Below are 19,000 nucleotides of genomic sequence, written 5' to 3' on the forward strand. Positions count from 1 at the left end.
GTCGTAGAGCCAAAACCGTACTACATCATAGAATTAACAAAAGTTTAAATTTAAGAAACATCACATTCTTGCTTATATAAATGTAACTTATTTCACTGTCTTTACTATTCACAGGTGTAAAAAATGTTTGAAGTATAAATCAATTTGCAAAATAACATGGCTGGGAACAATCTAGACCTAAATTGAAATGAAAACTGTTGGAGAAAATTATGGGTATTTAGTAATGCAAAAGCACTTAGAGAGAGCTGCAGGAGACATTAATTTCGGAAATCTCATGGTACCATGAGATTTCCCAGGAATACATTCAGATCCTTATCCAGTCGGTGCCACAGCGATCTGTAGCGGTCACCAAAGTCACCAAAGCAAAAGGTGGACCACTGAAATATTAGTGGGCATTTTATGTTTTTTTGGATATATAGCTGCCTGTCATCCTAGTATAAGCAAAGTAATGAAAAAAAAATTATATAAAAAATAATAATAATAAATAAATCTGCTTTCATAAAATTTTTAATTAAAAGAAAAAAAAAACAAACAAAAACATCTGCTTTCGTAGAATTTTTGTTATTATATGAACCATAAATAAAATGCTGCCATTTTGGAGAAAAGTACTTATTTCATTGTACATTTACCCACAAGGCATAAAAGTACATTTTTCCACAATTAATAGTTTCATATATGTATTGTTATTACTTTTGTTCTTTCAGCTATTTCTAAAAGATTAGCTGCCCGAATATGCAATTTTTTTTTGGCACCACTGTGTGTGTTGTAGCATTAGTAGAAGGCATATGATGCAAGAAAGCAAGCAAGCTTCTGCAGCATCAGCCAAGAGAGAGAGAGAGGAAAAAAAAAAAAAAAAAAAAACCCTCCCATTTCTCCCCTCCATTCATTCCAAATGCCTGTCCAGCTCAGCTTTAGGGGCTAAAGGCAAATTTCTGCACATCTATTCTACAACTGCCTTTCCTCAATTTGAATGTGCCCCTTCAGGTTCTTAATCTGAGCAAGAGGAAGAATCCCATCAGCATTCGGCTTGCTCAACCCATTCCAGGTTCTATACACCTCAATCAGATCACCTCGCAGGTGCCTACTCTCCAGGCATTGCAATTTGGAGAACTAAAGCCTTGATTGGTAAGAATTCCCCTCACCCATCTCGTTGCCCTTCTTTGTACTTGTTCTAGCAACTCTACATCCTTCCTAAAATGAGGCCTCCAGACCTGTACACAGTACTCTAGGTGTGGCCTGACCACTGCCTTGTATAACAGGATAATCACCTCCCTGTCCCTGCTAACAAAATTTCATATATCATTGACAAGACTCCATGACCTGCCCTGGCAGCACCTCTGCACTGCTCAGCAAACTTCATACTTGACTTCACAATTACCCCCAGGTCTTTTTCACTTTCCACTTCCTTGAGTATAGTTCCACACAGTCGGTACGTTTCTCTTCAGTTATTGCTACCCATATGTAGTACTTTGCATTTGTCAATGTTAAACTTCAGTTGCCACTTTCCAGCCCATTTGCACAACTTATCGAGATTTAGTTGGAGTAGCATACTGACTTTACTGTTGTTAACAACCCTGCCAACCTTTGTACCATCTGCAAACTTGGACATTAAACCTGATATACCTTCATCAATATCACTGATAAATATACAAAATAATGGGCCCTACACCGAAACCTGGGGAACTCCACTAATAACACTATTCCAGGAAGACTAGTGCTAGTGTTACACACTCTGTTGTCTCCCACTCAATCATCCCATTATCCATTGTAGCAACTTACCCTTAATGCCATACCTCTCCAATCTGTACAGCAGTCTTCCATGTGCAACAGTATCAAAAGCTTTACTGAAATGCAACAGTATCAAAAGCTTTACTGAAATCCAAGTATATGATATCAAAATTATTTTTGGCATTCAGTTCCTTTGTGACCACATCATAGTATTCAATCAAATTGGTCAGACAAGGCCTCCCTTTAACAAACCCATGCTGTGTATTAACTATTACTGCAGACTTGTCTAGATGATCCGGCAGTGCTTCTTTAACCAGTGATTCCATATTTTCTCCGGAACACAAGTTAAACCAACAGGTCTATAGTTACCTGTGTCACCTTTTGAACCCTCTTTGTGAATTGGTGATACATTTGCACACCTCCAGTCCATGGGGACCTCCCCAGAGTCCAAGGAAGCTCTCATAATTATGGTTAAAGGTTTGCTTACTTCCTTTGCTGCCTCCTTTAATATAACTGGATAGATCCGGTCCACCCCAGGTGCCTTTTTTTATGTTTAACTTCAACAATTTCTCCTCCACTTTGCTCTTAGTTATTACTAAAATCACTTTGCTCCCTGTTAAAGTTTGATAAACTTCTGGCACTCCCCTCATTGAATAACTCCTCATGTGTGAATGTTGATGCAGAATACTCATTCAGTTTATCAGCTAGCTGAGCATGATCATCAATAGTCAACCCATCTATGTTAAGTGGTCCAATCTGATTCATCCCTTTCCTTCTAGAGTTTACATAAGTAAAGAATTCTTTGCTGTTTTCTCTGCATCCTTTGCCAAGGTTTTCTCGTAATCTGCCTTCGCCTGCCTAATTTCTGTTGTGACTTGATTACCGACTAGTTTATATCTGCCACATGTTTCTGTGTCACCTGATACTTTATATGCATTCCACATATTTTTCTTCTCTGCCACGAGCCTCATTAGTACATCTGACATCCATTGAGGCCTAAACCTTGAACAGTATTTCTCAGTTGGAATAAAAAGCCTAGTAGCCTCCAAAATTAAGTCCCTAAAGGCTTCCTATTTAGAATTCAACATTGGTGGCATCATCAGTTGATCCCACTATACAGAATTTAAAAACTGTCTGAGACCCCTGTAGTCACCTTTACGAAAGCAAAACCCTTCCCTTTAGCCTTGATGGTAGTTACATCTTTAAGTAATTCCCACATCAGTACGTTGTGATCACTGTCGCCCAGTGGTTCATTTATCTGCAAATTCTTAATGCATGAATAATCACTGCTGATAATCAGATCAAGAGTATTACTCTCTCTGGTTGCCTCTTGAACATGTTGCTGTAGAAAACAGTCATCGAAGAAATCCACAAAAGTCTTGCTAGTGTGCAAGTGACCAATCCACAAGTTCCAGTCAATATCTGTAAAGTTTAAATCTCCCCATTATAATACATTCTGATTTACTGGAACATTCTATTTCTGTGAACAATTGCTCATTATACTCATCAGATTCATTAGGCCTATAACGCACACCTACTCTCATTTTTTCTTTCCCAGTGCTAATGTCACACTAAACAGACTCAACATTGCATTGTCCACCAACATCAATTGGATGCACTTCCTCAGATTTTGTGTTTCTTATCTAGCAGCATAACCCCTCCTCCCTTCCTGTCCTGCCTATTCTTTCTGTACACATTGCACTCTCCAAATTCCAATTCTGCACTGCTTATGTCTGTGTGACACGTCTCTGATATCCCAACAATATCTGCATTTGATGTCTTGACTAGCACTTCAAGCTCATCAAATTTATTAACTATACTCCTAGCATAGGTGTACATGCAAGTATACATGCACCTGTTTCTACTGTTAGTTACCCTAATACAGCCCATGTATTTATTTGTCCCACTATGACTCTCAGCAGGCCTAGAAATTTCCATTGCCTTGCTTTCCAGGCTGCTGCTCATTCTAATAGAAGCAGTGCAAGAATTACTTTTACCTCTGCCTGCGGCTACTGTTAACCTTTTAGTCCGTGTATCCCTCCCATCGATAAGCACAGACCAGGTTGAAAAAAATTCTACCCCTTGAGCCTTACACCATCTCTCCAGGGCCGAACTGATCGACAAGGCATTCATCATATATTCCCTATATATATATATATAGAATCAAATACTAAAGTGTAGAACTGTGATATTATAATTATTAAAGTATAGAACAGGAAATATTTTATTACAATATTAACCAATCGGATTAATGCCATCAGAGATAGAACATTACATCCGTCGTTAAATAAATGCTGTAATAAAATAATGTTAAAATGTAGAGGCCGTCTTGTAGTTTGAAATTGATGCAATCCATGAACCAACCAGACCCTAGGCAACAATGGTTAAACATATTTATAAATTCAATAAAATCAATAAAATTATACATAATACGCCATCCATGGGAAAAGATAATTTGCAAGGGACTTTGTCGAGGGCTAAACCCCTACAAAATACCAAGCCCATGGCTGGCTGAGCTATCAGTTTCTGTTGTCATCTGTCTGTATAACTAGGACCAAAGGAAGTCCATAATCACCCGTAGGATAGGTATAAAATAAAATAAAAGCAAATTTTTTCTAATAGAAATAGCTTAACTGTAATTTTGCAGAATACAGGCTGGATGACATTTATCCCGACCGAAAGCTGAAACAATATAGTAACTAAGCATAGCCGAGAACAAAATAATCTGCTAAACATAATAAGCTAAAATAGCTAACGAGAGGAGAACGGAGAGAAGATAAGTTAAAGTAATAGTACCTCAATCCCCCTCGAATTACTCTAATAGTTCATGAGGTATGAAAAAAGGAATGAGATAGTTAAAAGTAAAAAGCGAAGGAAAAGTGATTATACGATAATACATCAGATATTACCGGGAGCGTAACTTCCCGACCCTATAAGAAAGGGATCCTGGTATGGTAAGAAGAGCCGGTGAAAGCTAGTACAAATCATCAAATAATGGAGAACAGGAATGGCTAATTCCAAATATAAATTCTAAATGCCGAATAGGCAAAGTTCGTAGTGAAAATATTCTTATATGGTCGGGAAGTTACGCTCCCGGTAATATCTGATGTATTATCGTATAATCACTTTTCCTTCGCTTTTTACTTTTAACTATCTTATTCCTTTTTTCATACCTCATGAACTATTAGAGTAATTCGAGGGGGATTGAGGTACTATTACTTTAACTTATCTTCTCTCCGTTCTCCTCTCGTTAGCTATTTTAGCTTATTATGTTTAGTAGATTATTTTGTTCTCAGCTATGCTTAGTTACTATATTGTTTCAGCTATCGGTCGGGCTAAATGTCATCCAGCCTGTATTCTGCAAAATTACAGTTAAGCTATTTCTATTAGAAAAAATGCCATGGGCTTGGTATTTTGTAGGGGTTTAGCCCTCGACAAAGTCCCTTGCAAATTATCTTTTCCCATGGATGGCATATTATGTATAATGTTATTGATTTTATTGAATTTATAAATATGTTTAACCATTGTTGCCTAGGGTCCGGTTGGTTCATGGATTGCATCAATTTCAAACTACAGGACGGCCTCTACATTTTAACATTATTTTATTACTGCATTTATATATATAGGGAATAGGTGTGTGCACACACACACACACTTGATGAGCCAAAACATTATGACCAGCAAGTCATTATGCAAATCGAAGCAACTGCAGGTGAACTACAGCATGTGCGCGGGTCGGGAAACAGTATAAAAAAAACCACCTGATACTGAGATCCGTTAATCAGTGTTACTCTTGTTCTTCAGATGGGAAAGACAGCAGACTTAAGCGAGTTTGACAAAGGCCAAATTTTAATGGTCAGAGCATATCCGAAATGGCATGGCTGGTGGGATGCTCACGGTCAGCCGTGGTAAGTACTTAACGAAAATGGTCTGAGGAGGGAAAACCCACAAACAGTCAGGGGGGTGTTGGACGAACACGGCTCATCGATGCTCAAGGTAAGTGAAGGTTCTCCCGGATGGTAAGTGGCAACAGAAGGACAACTGTGGTGCAACTCGCCGGTAATTGGAATGCTGGTGATGGGAGTAATGTGTTACAACATACAGTACATCGAACTCTGCTGAAAATTGGGCTGCATAGCCGCAGGCTGCGCCGAGTGCCCATGCTAACCACGGTTCAACGGTGAAAGCACCTACAATGGGCATGTGAGCATCGAAACTGGACCTTGAGTGATTGCACCTGGATGCACCATGGGATGAAAACAAGCCGGTGGTGGGAATGTCATGCTTTGGGCGATGTTCTGCTGATATACCCTGGGTCCAGTCATCCATGTGCCGGGCACTCTGACATCTACCACCAACCTAAATATCACTGATGACCAGGCATACCCTTTCATGGCATCCCCCTCTGTCTGGCGGTGCAGTCGTTCAGCAGGATAATGCGGCATGCCACACTGCCCGGATTGTTCGAGACTGGTTCGCGGAACATGAGGAAGACTCCCAGGTATTGCCCTGGCCTCCAAATTCCACAGACATCAATCCTTTCGAGCATCTGTGGTTTGTGTTGGGACAGCAACTCCAATCTGCAGTGTCTCAACCACGGACCTTACAGGAGTTAAAGGATTTGCTGGTTAAGTATTGGTACCAGATACCACAAAACACATTTAGAAATCTTGTAGCATCCATGCCTCGCTGGGTATGAGCTATTTTGGCTCAGTGTATATATATAGGGTCATCGAAAAAGGTGTCCGTGATTTCTCTTTTAATTATCTTCGGAAATATTTAATCAACTGCTGTGATCATAGCACCAAACAATGTGGTAACTCACTAAGTTTTATTTGACACCTCAACAGTGATCTTGGCTGTGCCGTAAGTGTGTGCAGAGTGTGACTCTTATGTGCACCGCCTCAGTCTGTGTCAGTTTGTTTGTTTGTTATTAGGAACATTAGCAACTAAGGCCATATTGCTCCGGGGATAAGCGGTGGTCATTCCCTGACCTTTCCGCATCCTCCGTATTTGGTGGTGACGGGCTCGAACCCCGGTCTAATCAAGAAGCGTGTGCTACGCACTGCTGCTCCTGCCCACCTGGCTACGGAGGCGCCTCTGTGTGAGTAAAATGGCCATGAAACAGAAAGCGCAGTGTGTGTACACTGAATTTAAATCCATTAAAATAGTGCAGCGTCAATCATTGTCAACTGAATTTCAACGTCAATTGAAATTCAGCGTACCATGACACAAATTGCACTTTCTGTCGCACGGCCATCTTACTGACACTGACTGAGGTGGTGCACATAGGAGTCACGCTCTGTGCACACTCATGGCACAGCCAAGGTCATTGTTGAGGTATCAAATAAAACTTGGTGAGTTACCACATGTTTGCTGCTACGATTGCAGCAATTGATCAAATATTCCCAGAGATAATTAAAAGGGAAATCATGGACATTTTTTCCATGACACTGTATATATATTTGATACTATTATTTACTTCCGTTTTCAGATTTATATCAAGTTTGGCTGGTTTCCTTGTGTACAAAATTTTGAAACTTCATATCTTACTTCCTGCAGTGTAGTGCATTTAGACAGAATATCAGGTTTTATCATATTTACTGTGTGAAAACAATAAAGCATTCAAAAACAACTAGGATAAGGTTGTAGCTGTTTACTGAAATAGTGGGAGAAGTAAAGCAAGAAACCTGAAACTATCAGCCTCGGTGCTTGTCCAGTATGGTGCCATTCTTCAAGCAAAAAGAGATTCCATTGGACTGGCAAAGTGCTAATGTATCTCCAATACATAAGGGTGGTTCTAAGAGTGAAATGGGAAATTACTGACCAGTCAGTAGTAGGGATTTTCCCTACTACTGACCAGTCAGTAGTAGGGAAAATCATGGCGGCAATGATCAACGGTGGAATTCAGAATCATTTAGATAAAAATGGAAAATTATGTTTAACAAATCTGGTTAGCTCTTTTGACAGGGTCACTCATGAACTGGATTTAAGGAATAATTTCGACATTGTTTATTTGGATTTCAGCAAAGCATTTGACTCAGTCCCACATGAGCGGTTACTTTATAAGCTGGAACAGGTTGGAATCCAGAGAAAATCCTTAGATGAATAGCAAGATGGCTTCAGAGCAGGAGGTAGAGAGTTGTGATAAATGGTTGTTGCTCTTGATGTAGGAAATGGGGTTCCCAAAGGATCAGTATTAGGACCACTATTGTTTTGATTTTCATAAATGATATCGATGAAGGGATAGAGAGCATGATGTCTAAATTTGCATGTGATGTAAAGATTGGTAGAATAGTTAATTAATGATCACCACCAAGCAGAACTTCTTCAGAGTGACCTAGAAAGACTTCAGGGATGGTCAGAAAAATGGTAGCTATGCTTTAATGCAGAAAAAGTGTAAGGTATTACACCTGGGGAACAGTAACTCCAAAATAACTTATGCACTTGGTGGAGTTGAACAAAATCCAGAAGTGGAGGAAAGGGACTCGGGTGTTATGATATGGTCAGACACGAAGTTCTCCGAGCATTGTAGATTGCAAGGAAGGCCCATGGTGTCCTATCGATGATTTATCGAAAATTTGCTAGAAGAGATAAGGATGTCATAATCCCATTATATAAGGTTATTGTTAGCCCACAATTGGAATACTGTTTTCGAGTATGGAGACCGTACCTAAAGAAAGACATTGAGCTTCTTGAAAGGGTCCAAAGATAGGTGAGTTCGGCAAAAGGGCATCCATATGAAGAAAGAATTCAATATGCGGGTTGCAGAGCTTGGAAACTAGGCACCTAAGGCTTCAAGTAAAATGAATGAGGACAAAGTTTCATGGTTATAAATGATTCTAGAACTAGGGGCTATAAATTCAAGTTACAAGGGGAGATGTTTAGACTGGATTGCAGGAAGTTTGTGGTACAGTCTTTGCGGATTGCAGTCTGTGGTACTACACTGACAGTGGTAGAGAATGAAAGGGACTTGGGGGTGGTTGTGCAGGCAGATATGAAGTTCTCTGAGCAGTGCAGACGGGCTGCAAGAGTAGCTCATGGAGTATTGTCAATGATATACAGGAATTTTTCCAGCAGGGATAAGGAGGTGATTATTCCCTTGTATAAGGCAATGGTCAGGCCACACCTAGAGTACTGTATACAGGTCTGGAGACCTCATTTCAAGAAGGATGTAGAGCTGCTGGAACGAGTACAGAGAAGGGCAACAAGATTAGTGAATGGAACAAAGGGGTGCTCTTACGAAGAAAGGCTTAAGTTTTGCAAATTAGTGTCTGGAGACTAGGCACCAGCGAGGTGATCTGATAGAGGTGTATAAAGCCTTGAATGGTTTGAGCATGCTCAATGCTGATGGGATTCTTCCTCTAGCTCAGAATAATCACCTGAGAGGGCATAAATTCAAATTGAGGAAAGACACATGTAGGATAGACGTGCGGAAATTTGCCTTTAGCCAGCGGGTGGTTGGTTGGTGGAACAGACTTCCACCCCTTGTAGTGGAGGTTGATAGCCTAAATAAGTTTAAGGCTCAGCTGGACAGGTATTTTGAACGAACAGAGGGGTGAAGTGGAAGTGGGGGTTTTTTTTTTTTTTTTTTGGCTGATGCTGCATAAGCTTGCTTTCTTGCATCAAATGCCTCTACTAATGCTAATGCTAAAGTTTTATTTAGCCAGCAAGTTATAAATTACTGGAATAAGTTACCTATATGGGTGGTAGAGGTTGACAGTGTGGGGAAATTCAAAAGTTAGCTGGATTAGTTAGTTATCTACGGGAGGAGGGAAACACATAGGTTGTCTATTCCTTTTCTTTTATTAACTATTTATTTTTAAATTTTCTTCTTATTATTATTTTATTCTTTTTCTTTTTTTTTTCGGATGGTGCAGCATAAGTCAGGCTTCCTTACACCATGTGCCCATTGCTAATACTAATACAGTTGTGGGTCACCTGACAGGTTCTTGTACACATCTGCATGACAACCGTACAAAACATGACTTCCGAAACTATTGCAGTAAAAGTTTGACTATATTTAGGAAGATAGAAAGTTTTTCATATTTTTAATCATTGATGGTTAATGCTACATTAGTTTCAAAGCTCACCAATCAGGTGATCTGCTACAACTGCTAGGTTAAAAAGACAAGGAAAATATGTTACTCACAGAGCAGTGATACAATTCAAAGAATATGTAATTTGACCAATTTTTTTCTCGGATGGTTGAAACCCATCCAAGAAAAAACTTGGCATAATTGGCAAAGTTAGTTCAAACAATGATTTTATTCTAGACTGCTATGTTCAAGGGTTAACAAATGGACCCTATTTCTAAATCCTCAAAAGTGGTTTCTGTATCTGCATTAAATTTCAGGATGGTTGATGCCTAACAAATTTTCATTTGGAAGCATCACAGTGAAACCACTTATTCTTTGAATCTTGCAGCCAAGCTAATAAAACTGTAACAGAAAAACACCTCTTGATATCTTTGCTTTCGTCAGCTGAGAGGGATAGGATTTTTTGTTCAACAAAAATATTATTTAACAGTTTGAAAAACTAGTAATGCTTTATCTTCCATTAATAATAAAACCAAGCCTTACTTCATTGTGCTGTTTCCGCTGTTCCTCATCAAATGGATGAAGACAAGGTCTTCCACAGAGTTCACAAATGTCTCCATGTAGATATACACATTGCTCTCCATATGGACATTCACCCATAATAGCAAAAGGACAGAGTACTGATTCTGAATGTGGATTAGGTTGTGCTTGTTCTATGAGGCCATCATTTTCTTGTGTTTTTAAGATGTCAGCATATGATTTCAAAGAACCTGAAAAAGGTTTTCCATTAATTAAGCCCTAATAATAATAATACATTACACAGACAAAATATATTTCCTAAACATGAATGAACATTAATGTTTATGAAATTTTTTGATACACAATGACAAAATGTTTTGCTACAATTAGTTCATCTGCCAGAATAACGAATTTATTACTTTACAAATTCTGTCCCTTATATAAATGAAGTTCTTCAAAGTGGTATTAGTTTCTCCTGCATGCTTATTAATGACATATTTCCCAATAACTGTTTACAGCTTACATTGTTTATTCTTCAGAAACTGAATGAAGAGAGCCATTTAAGATTAATTTTATCAAGACAAATGTCATCAATGCAAGTCTGGTTTCAATTTATTTGTTCAGCAAAGGGAGTGCAAACTGCAAGTTGTGACTGGCATTCTTACAAATATCTGATGCCTTTTACATGAAAAACTACTAAGCTGCTTTGGACAATAAAGTTATTCACAGTATGTATTTATTAAATCTGTTTTGCTCTGCTCAAGAGCCACCCCCTGGACAGCAGTAAGCTAGGGGGGTAATATTTACATTCACACCTGAACACCTGTCCCTGCCTTAACCTTGTAAATATTACCTTGTAATATTTACAAGGTTAAGGCAGGGACAGGTGTTCAGGAGTTACATGGAGCACATGTATGCTTAACCTCAAAGGTACAGAATTTACAGATTTTTTATTTACATACTTGAAAATTGTGGAATACCGAAGTATCCCAAATTAAGAAGAATATTTTTTTTTATCAAAAAGTGCTGTACAACAACATGAAATATATGTACAAAAATATAGGCAAGCCATCACCGGTTGTTGCCCATGATATCTCTTCAATCTTAACTATCTTAGCGCTCACTGTCATGCATTCTTTGGAGTAATACATGCCAAGGGAGGGGATCAGTAACGGCTTCAGTTTATTTTATTTTAAATTTATCGTGTCATGGGAAGCATTGTTGTGGCAAGTTATTTTCCTTCTGGTGGTGTTCTTGTGGGTCACATCGGTAGATTTGTGTATGTGCCCATCAGCTTCTGGTGTCTGTATATATGCCATTGGCAGAATTTATCCAGATCAATGGCTAGATTGTTGATTAAATCTACTGTGTTTCCTAGGAATATGCATCTCAAGCCTTTGAGGTTTGCTAAAGCTGATTCTGAGTGGGAGACTTGGTTCCACATGATTTCTTCCAGCAATTTGGGGAGTTTTTATCAGGTCTATTATATGAGGGGCTTCAAGTTGTCCTGTGATTAGTCTAGCCAGTGCAAGAAGGTTAGCTGCCAAAATCTGTTGTTTCCATGGGGTGACTTCCAGATTAATATAGAGTTGGGCCTTAGAAATAGCATATTGGTTGCCAGTCCACTGGGTGAGCCATTTCAGGGGCCAGTAATTCCAGGCTGAGGAACTTGTTGAAGTGTGTTGTAGGGGCAGAGGACCAAATAGTTGCTGCATAGAGAGGTATGGGATAGAGACATCAAAGAACGTATTTCTTTACCAATCCAGTGTCATGAATCCCTGCAAGTTCCTGGTGGATTGCCCACATAGCAGAGTACATTTTTGTTTTTGTGTTCAGGAAGTGAACCTGGAATGTAAGCTCCTCATCCCATACTAACCCGAAATCCTTGTGTGCTTTAACTTTTTGAATGGGTAATCCATTGATGGCATTTGAACTGTCTTTGCTCGATTAATCTGTAATCCAATTGAGGTCAGATATTGTTCAAGTTGATGGATCTTTTTATTTGCCTGCAAGTGGGTGCTAAGAATCTCATTTTGGTCAGATGTGATGTAAAGTTTTAGGTCACCAGTGTATGATTGGAAGTCAGTTTGGGATGCCAGGAAGGGCTCTAGCACTGCAGCAAATAGGGTTGATGATGGGACTCCCCTTGTGGGACACTGCAATTAGTGATGCATGTTGTCCAAAAGCTGTGATGTAAGATGATGAGATGTCTATGCTCCAAGATTGATTTAATGATGCTGAGAGTATTTCCTGTGATGTTGAAGTAATGCTGGAGAATGGTGATTAGAGCTGCTATGTCTATTTCGTTATAGGCCACTTTTATATCAAAGAAAATAACAACATCAAGCTGTGTCCTGTCGTTGAGGGCTTTCTGGATTCTAGTAAGCATGTCCAAGAGGTTGCTATTAGTAGATCTTCCCTTAATCATGGTATGGAGGTACAGGGGCCTGTGATTGAAACAATGATCTGCAGTGGAAGGCTGAATTGCTTTTTAAAATATCTTAAGGAACCCACAGATGATGGAAATAGGCCTGAATTCTTGTGGCCGCTTGGGGTCTGTCATCATAAAATTTCCTCTCCAATTATTCATTACAAATTAAAAAGTTAAAGCTTTGAAGAAGAAACACGCTTAAATATATAACTAATTCAGTAATAAAAATGCCGTTTTGTCAACATATAAAATCTCATTTTTGTCCATTTTTAAATTTTAAACAATTCTTTTATTTACAGCTGTACTTTATACAGCTATAAATAAAATAATGGTTTAAAATGTTCTTTACCTCAACAGTATGTGCAGTTTGAATAATTTGTATTTTACCAGGATCTTCCCTTAATCATGGTATCGAGGTATGGGGGCCTGTGATTGAAACAATGGTCTGCAGTGGAAGGCTGAATTGCTTTTTCAAATATCTTAAGGAACCCACAGCTGATGGCAATAGGCCTGAAATCTAGTGACCGTTTGGGGCGTGCATTTAGGGACTGGGCAAACAAAGTACGTGTTCCAGATATTTGGGATCTTTCCACTTTCTAGGATTTTGTTGAAAATATGGACTAGGAGGTCTATAATATATGTACTACAGATTTTAATTAGAAACAGAGGAAACCAGTTGGGCCCACTACAGCTTTCAGTGGTAGTTTTTTGACGATCTCCATTAGATGGAGGTTTGCAAGGAGGGCCAAAAAATGTAACAGGAAGTTGTGAATATGATTGGTCAGTCTGTTGAAAAGTGAGCTCAGTCCATTCATTAAATATTTATTCCTTCATAGTATATATTACAATATTGCTTGTCAGTGACTACCTTCCTTCACAATATGCTTTCAATGTGTAATGAACCAAACCTGTCATCATAACATTCCCTCTCCAATTATTCATTACAAATTAAAAAGTTAAAGTTTTGAAGAAAGGTGCTTAAATATATAACTAATTCAGTAATAAAAATGCCATTGTCAACATATAAAATTTTATTTTTGTCCATTTTTTTAAATTTTAAACCATTATTTTATTTACAGCTGTACTTTATACAGCTATAAATAAAATAATGGTTTGAAATGTTCTTTACCTCAACAATGATGCTTGTTTACCTCAATAGTATGTGCAGTTTCAATAATTTATATTTTACCAAGATGTCTGATTATCATAAGCGGTTACATAGCATCAATAAAATATGTAGTGAAGAATGCACACATTTTAATGCATTATCACAGTCACATATCAGTGAATATAAGATGACTCTTAATTAACTTGTTCCCAATTAATTACTAACTGATAAACTACAAATATATACAGGTAACTGTTTTGAGTTTACTACACATAACGTCCCATGTAATATTCATGCCATATTTTGTAATACTTTAAAAAATTACTTTAATATTATTATAATTGGTACTAGTCAAAAATCTTCAGCTCCTGAAGTGATATAAGTTTTTCAAAAATTTACCGTTTCATTGACCTAACTAGCATATTAAATCATATTTCATAAATAGTTCTATAGTCCTAGTCACTTTCATTGTTTAATTTTTAAATTTAGCTAGAGATTTTGTAAGTTACTATTTAACATATGTAGAACCTTTGTATCAGTAATTTGGCACCAATATTGTATCTTGTAACCTTGTACTGTAGTGCATGGTAAAGGAATTCTAGTGTCTTAATTAGGGTAAACAGGTATCTCAAAAGTTTAAATCACTTAGGATGGCATTAACAGTTTATTGTATTAGCTATTATAATTAACTTATACGAATTTACAAGCAAAATGATATAGTAAACTTGATAACATATATATTTAATAACAAAAACTGACAGCATATGTATTATTGATGCATAAACAGTGCTAGTATTATTGGTGCATTTAAGTATAGGCAGTTCCTGCTTTACAAGTTTGTGCTTTACGAGTTCCTGGGTTGACGAGTTATTTTTTTCAAGTATCAAGTATTAACAAAATCAAAAATATGAGCATTAATTGCAATAAATAAAGGCTAAACATTCATAAATACGGCATTTCAAACCATACGCGTAGCTATACAATACAGTATTACTACAGCAGAGATCGTTCAAAACGAAACAGAAGTGGTTGTTAATATTGCTAACTAATTGCAGTTTGAGGTTTCTATAATTGACACTGATCTGCTTCAAGCACGCAATGGAGAGCTCACAAATGGAGATCTCCTTGAAATGGCAAAATGTGAAGAAGCTGAAGAAAAAGATTTAATAACTGAAATTCCTGTTCGTTCCTTCCCTCTCAAGGGACTTCACGAAAATTTTCAACACAGAAAAAGCAATTGAGATTTTCGAGTTACAAGACTGAAATTTCAAGTGCACTAGAAAAGCTGCTACACACATTTAAAAAATGCTTATGCATGTTATCATGAAATCTATATAGAAAAGAGAACACTGTCTTGGAAACAAATGACTCAATGCATTTCTGAAGTAGCAGATTCCTTGTGCTTCCAACAAACCAACGAGTGCCAAGCCAACAATGAGTAATGATGATGAAGAATAAACATTCTTTAACATTTATATGACATAAATACAGTAATTTCTTTATTATTATAATTTGCTTGATTTTAAAGGCTATGGTTTTATTTCTTTGGACAAATAAATCATTGTTTAAGCATAAACTACTGTTTATTTGACCTTTATTTAACATTACTAGGGTCAGCCTCTGTAGCCGAGTGGTCAGGAGCGGGAGTGCAGTAGCACACGCTCTTTGAGTAGACCGGGGTTCAAGCCCCTGACTGCTGAATATGGTCGATCTGCCAACCCGCACTGGACCAGCGTGGCAGATTATGGTCCATTTCCCTCAGCATGAATTGTTGAGGAGGCTTCCATCCTGCAGTGGGTTGATAATGGCTGTACTTTACTTTTTTTTATGGTCAAATTTCATTGCTGAGAATGTAACCTGTTTTTATCATTATGTCTATGGAAAATAAATTCCTGCTGTACAAGTTCATTTTACGAACGCGTGTTAGGAACAAATTAACTCGTAAAGTTGATAACTACCTGTATATTACTTCAGTGTAATATAATTAAAAATTAGACTGAATTTGAATAGAAATCATGCCTCAGACCAGAGCAGCAAACCAACAGACCCAAGTAGCAGGAGTGCCATGGTTTGGGGGACAACTGAAGGGGTAGTTGTCCACCAAATCACAGCCACCAAATCATGAAAGCTACTCAACTACTTGTCTGATGTTTGCAGATCTCTCTTTGGAACGGGTAATGATACAGCAAGGGAATGTCCTTGTGTGTGTTCGATGTAGAGTGTGTGAGGATATTAGGCATCAACTCAGTGTTCTGATGGGTGTTTATGAGCGCTCAATTGAAGAACAGGGTGGATGCACTCAAAGGAATTAAATTGGGGACCCATCAAGCTCTCAGCTGCCCATCTCAACATCAGAGCTTGCACTTGTACATCAGGCAACAGAGCAGCAATCCCCCAAGTCAGAATGTGCCGGTCCTACAGGAGATGGCTACTGTCGGTGACTCTATTGTTACTGAAACAGGAAATATATTGTACAAAAAGAATAGGAGGAATATGATCAGGGCATGTCTGCTGGGACAAAAGTTGGTGAAGTAGAGCAGATATCTTTTAAGGGCACAAAAGGTGATGTACATGTTGGCATAAACAATAGGAGATCTACTTACTTAAGAATTACAGGGAATTGTTGAGAAAAAGTCGTGAATCAGGGTTAATTTGAAAGTGTCTATACAATTCTGCACAGACACGATAGGAGGGAGTACATGATAAGAGCCTTGTCAATCAATTCGACACTGGAGAGATTGTGCAAATTCATGGGGTAGAATTTCTTTTAGTGAGGTTTGTGCCTGTTAACAAAAGAGACAGCGTCTACAGGGACAGGATACAATTAAATAGAAAGGGTACAAGAATATTTGCTGATGCTATGGAGCCAGTGTTAGGTGGGGCAGAAAACTGCTAGCTTGGGAGGGGATACACAGACTAATAGATTAAGGTAGTCACAGTCAGAAAGTGATTCCTGCACATTTCTGTTGGAACATGCAATAGCCTGGAAAGCAAGTATCATGGATTTCAAGGACTGCTGAACAAGTATACACATGGGCTGTGTTAGGGTAACTAAGAGTAAGAACAGGTGCATGTATACTTGCATGTACACCAATGCCATGAGCATAGTAAATAAATTTGATGAATATGAAATGCTGGTCAAGTCATCAAATGGAAACACTGCAGGGACATCAGAGACATGGTATCATTCATATATAAGGGATGCAGAATCTGAAAATGGGGAGGACAATGTATACAGAAAGGAAAGAAGACAGGCCAGGAGGGGGGAAAGGTTATGCTTTCAGTTAAGAAGCACATAAAATCTAAGGCAGTGCATCCAGTTGACATGGGTGGCCAGTGCAATGTTGAGTCAGTTTGGTATGACAAATATGGGAAAACAAAAATGAAAGGAGTGAGTTATAAGGCCTAATGAATCTGATGAGTACAACGAACAGCTGTACAGAGAAATAGAGTATGCCAGTATATTAGAATGTCTTATAATGTGGGATTTCAGCTTCCAAGATATTGACTGGAATTTGTGGGTTGGTTACTCACACACTAGCATGACTTTTATAGATTTATTGGATGACTGTTTTCTACAGTAGCATGTTAGAGAGAGGCAACGAGAGGACGCAACAGTCTTGATCTGGTTATCAGCAGTGATTCTTCATGCATTAAAAAAAAAAAAAAGGTTCAGGGAAATTGCTTGCTTGGGGGGGGGGAAACAAGGGTAACATAGATACACATTTATCTGATAATATTGGTCAAAGTAAAGCTTGCACACACCTGAAGAGTTCTTGTTTGTTACAACAACAGATCATATTAGCAAGATTTTCTGAGGGCAAAAACATTTCAAATGAGTGGGTAGCTAATGTCAGAGAAGCAAGCTTAAATAACTTCAAGGAGTGTGTCAAGGGAGTTAACTATACAAGAACACTAAGTCTTAATTGTTTATACAGTAATGTCATCAATAAAATGAGTGAATTCAAACTGATAGGACAAGTAATACTGACATAATAGGGCTTACAGAAACATGGTGCCACCCAGAAATAGGGAAAGATGAGTTTCAGTATGGTACGTACAATGTATTTAGGAAAGATAGGGCAGTTAGAAGGGGTGGTGGGATCATGAATCTTATCAAAAGCAGCCTGAGCATGATGAAAGCTTTCCTTGATTCAAACATTTCATATGCTAGTATAGAATCTGTATGGTGTGAGACAGTTGGAAGCAAAGTTATAATGAGAGTGGGGGTAATCTACAGGCCAGGTGATTGTGAAGATTATGATGACAGCCTCTCATGCAAATAGAATGGGCAAATAAGCATGAATGTCTTATTATGGGTGATTTTAATTTGCCTCTAATTGATTGGAGAAAAAAATTGATTGGAACAAAATTTTGAAATCAACTAGATGATTGTTATTTGTATCAACATGTCAGGGAAAGTACTAGAGAAAAGAATATTCTAGACGTCATCATCACCCATGAACCAGACGACATAATAGGGCTGACAGCACAGGAACCAGTAGCAGGAAGTGATCACGGAGTTCAACGGTGGACGATGAAGAGAGAGAGAGGTAGCAGTAGTTAAAGGCAAAGGAATGAGTTATAATTTCATGAAAGGAAATTAAGACAGCTTAAGGGGCTACATGGCCTCTATTAATAGGGTAGATATCTCAGAGAGCGAATACAATTGAATTATGGTATACCTTTAAAACATACTCCATGAGGATTCCTGGATGAATAATGAAGTTGCCAGATTACTTGAGCAGAAAAAGATGGCACGGAAACGTTACAGAGCAATAAAATGTACTAAAGCCTATAACAGCTACAAATTCATCTGTAATAGTGCCACAGAAAAGGTTAGACTGGCAGAGGCAGATTAGGAGAAATCACTGGCAAAAAGAGCAAAGGGTGGGGATAAGAAATTCTTCACATATATAAATGCAAAGAAGAGAAGGGCAAAGCCAGATCAGACCCTTATTGTAATGGATGCGGGATAGTATTAGATACCACAGCTGATGTTGCAGATGAACTCAACAGTTACTCAATATATACAGGGTGTCTCAAAAATATTGGTACAAACGTTTAGGGGAGGTAGGTAACATCTAAAGGAATGTGAATCGCATAGGAACCTATAACCGGAAACGGCACGGGAAAGTAGTAGCAGAGACACAAGAAGCAGAAATGACACAAGAC

General features: G+C 38.2%; 1 protein-coding gene across 1 annotated transcript in view; it reads right to left on the reverse strand.

Annotated features, from left to right (window-relative positions):
- LOC150090092 (putative E3 ubiquitin-protein ligase makorin-1) overlaps window positions 1–19,000 on the reverse strand; it is a 196,940-nt gene that overhangs the window by 24,517 nt on the left and 153,423 nt on the right. The window contains exon 6 of the mRNA XM_090368966.1: window positions 10,311–10,537. Within this exon, the coding sequence (XP_090225092.1) occupies window positions 10,311–10,537 (227 nt within the window). The remainder of the gene's footprint in view (window positions 1–10,310; window positions 10,538–19,000) is intronic.

The sequence above is a fragment of the Mastigoproctus giganteus genome, chromosome 2 (genome assembly GCF_048544385.1).
Source record: "Mastigoproctus giganteus isolate SK-2022 chromosome 2, ASM4854438v1, whole genome shotgun sequence".
In the NCBI taxonomy this organism is placed as follows: domain Eukaryota; kingdom Metazoa; phylum Arthropoda; class Arachnida; order Uropygi; family Thelyphonidae; genus Mastigoproctus; species Mastigoproctus giganteus.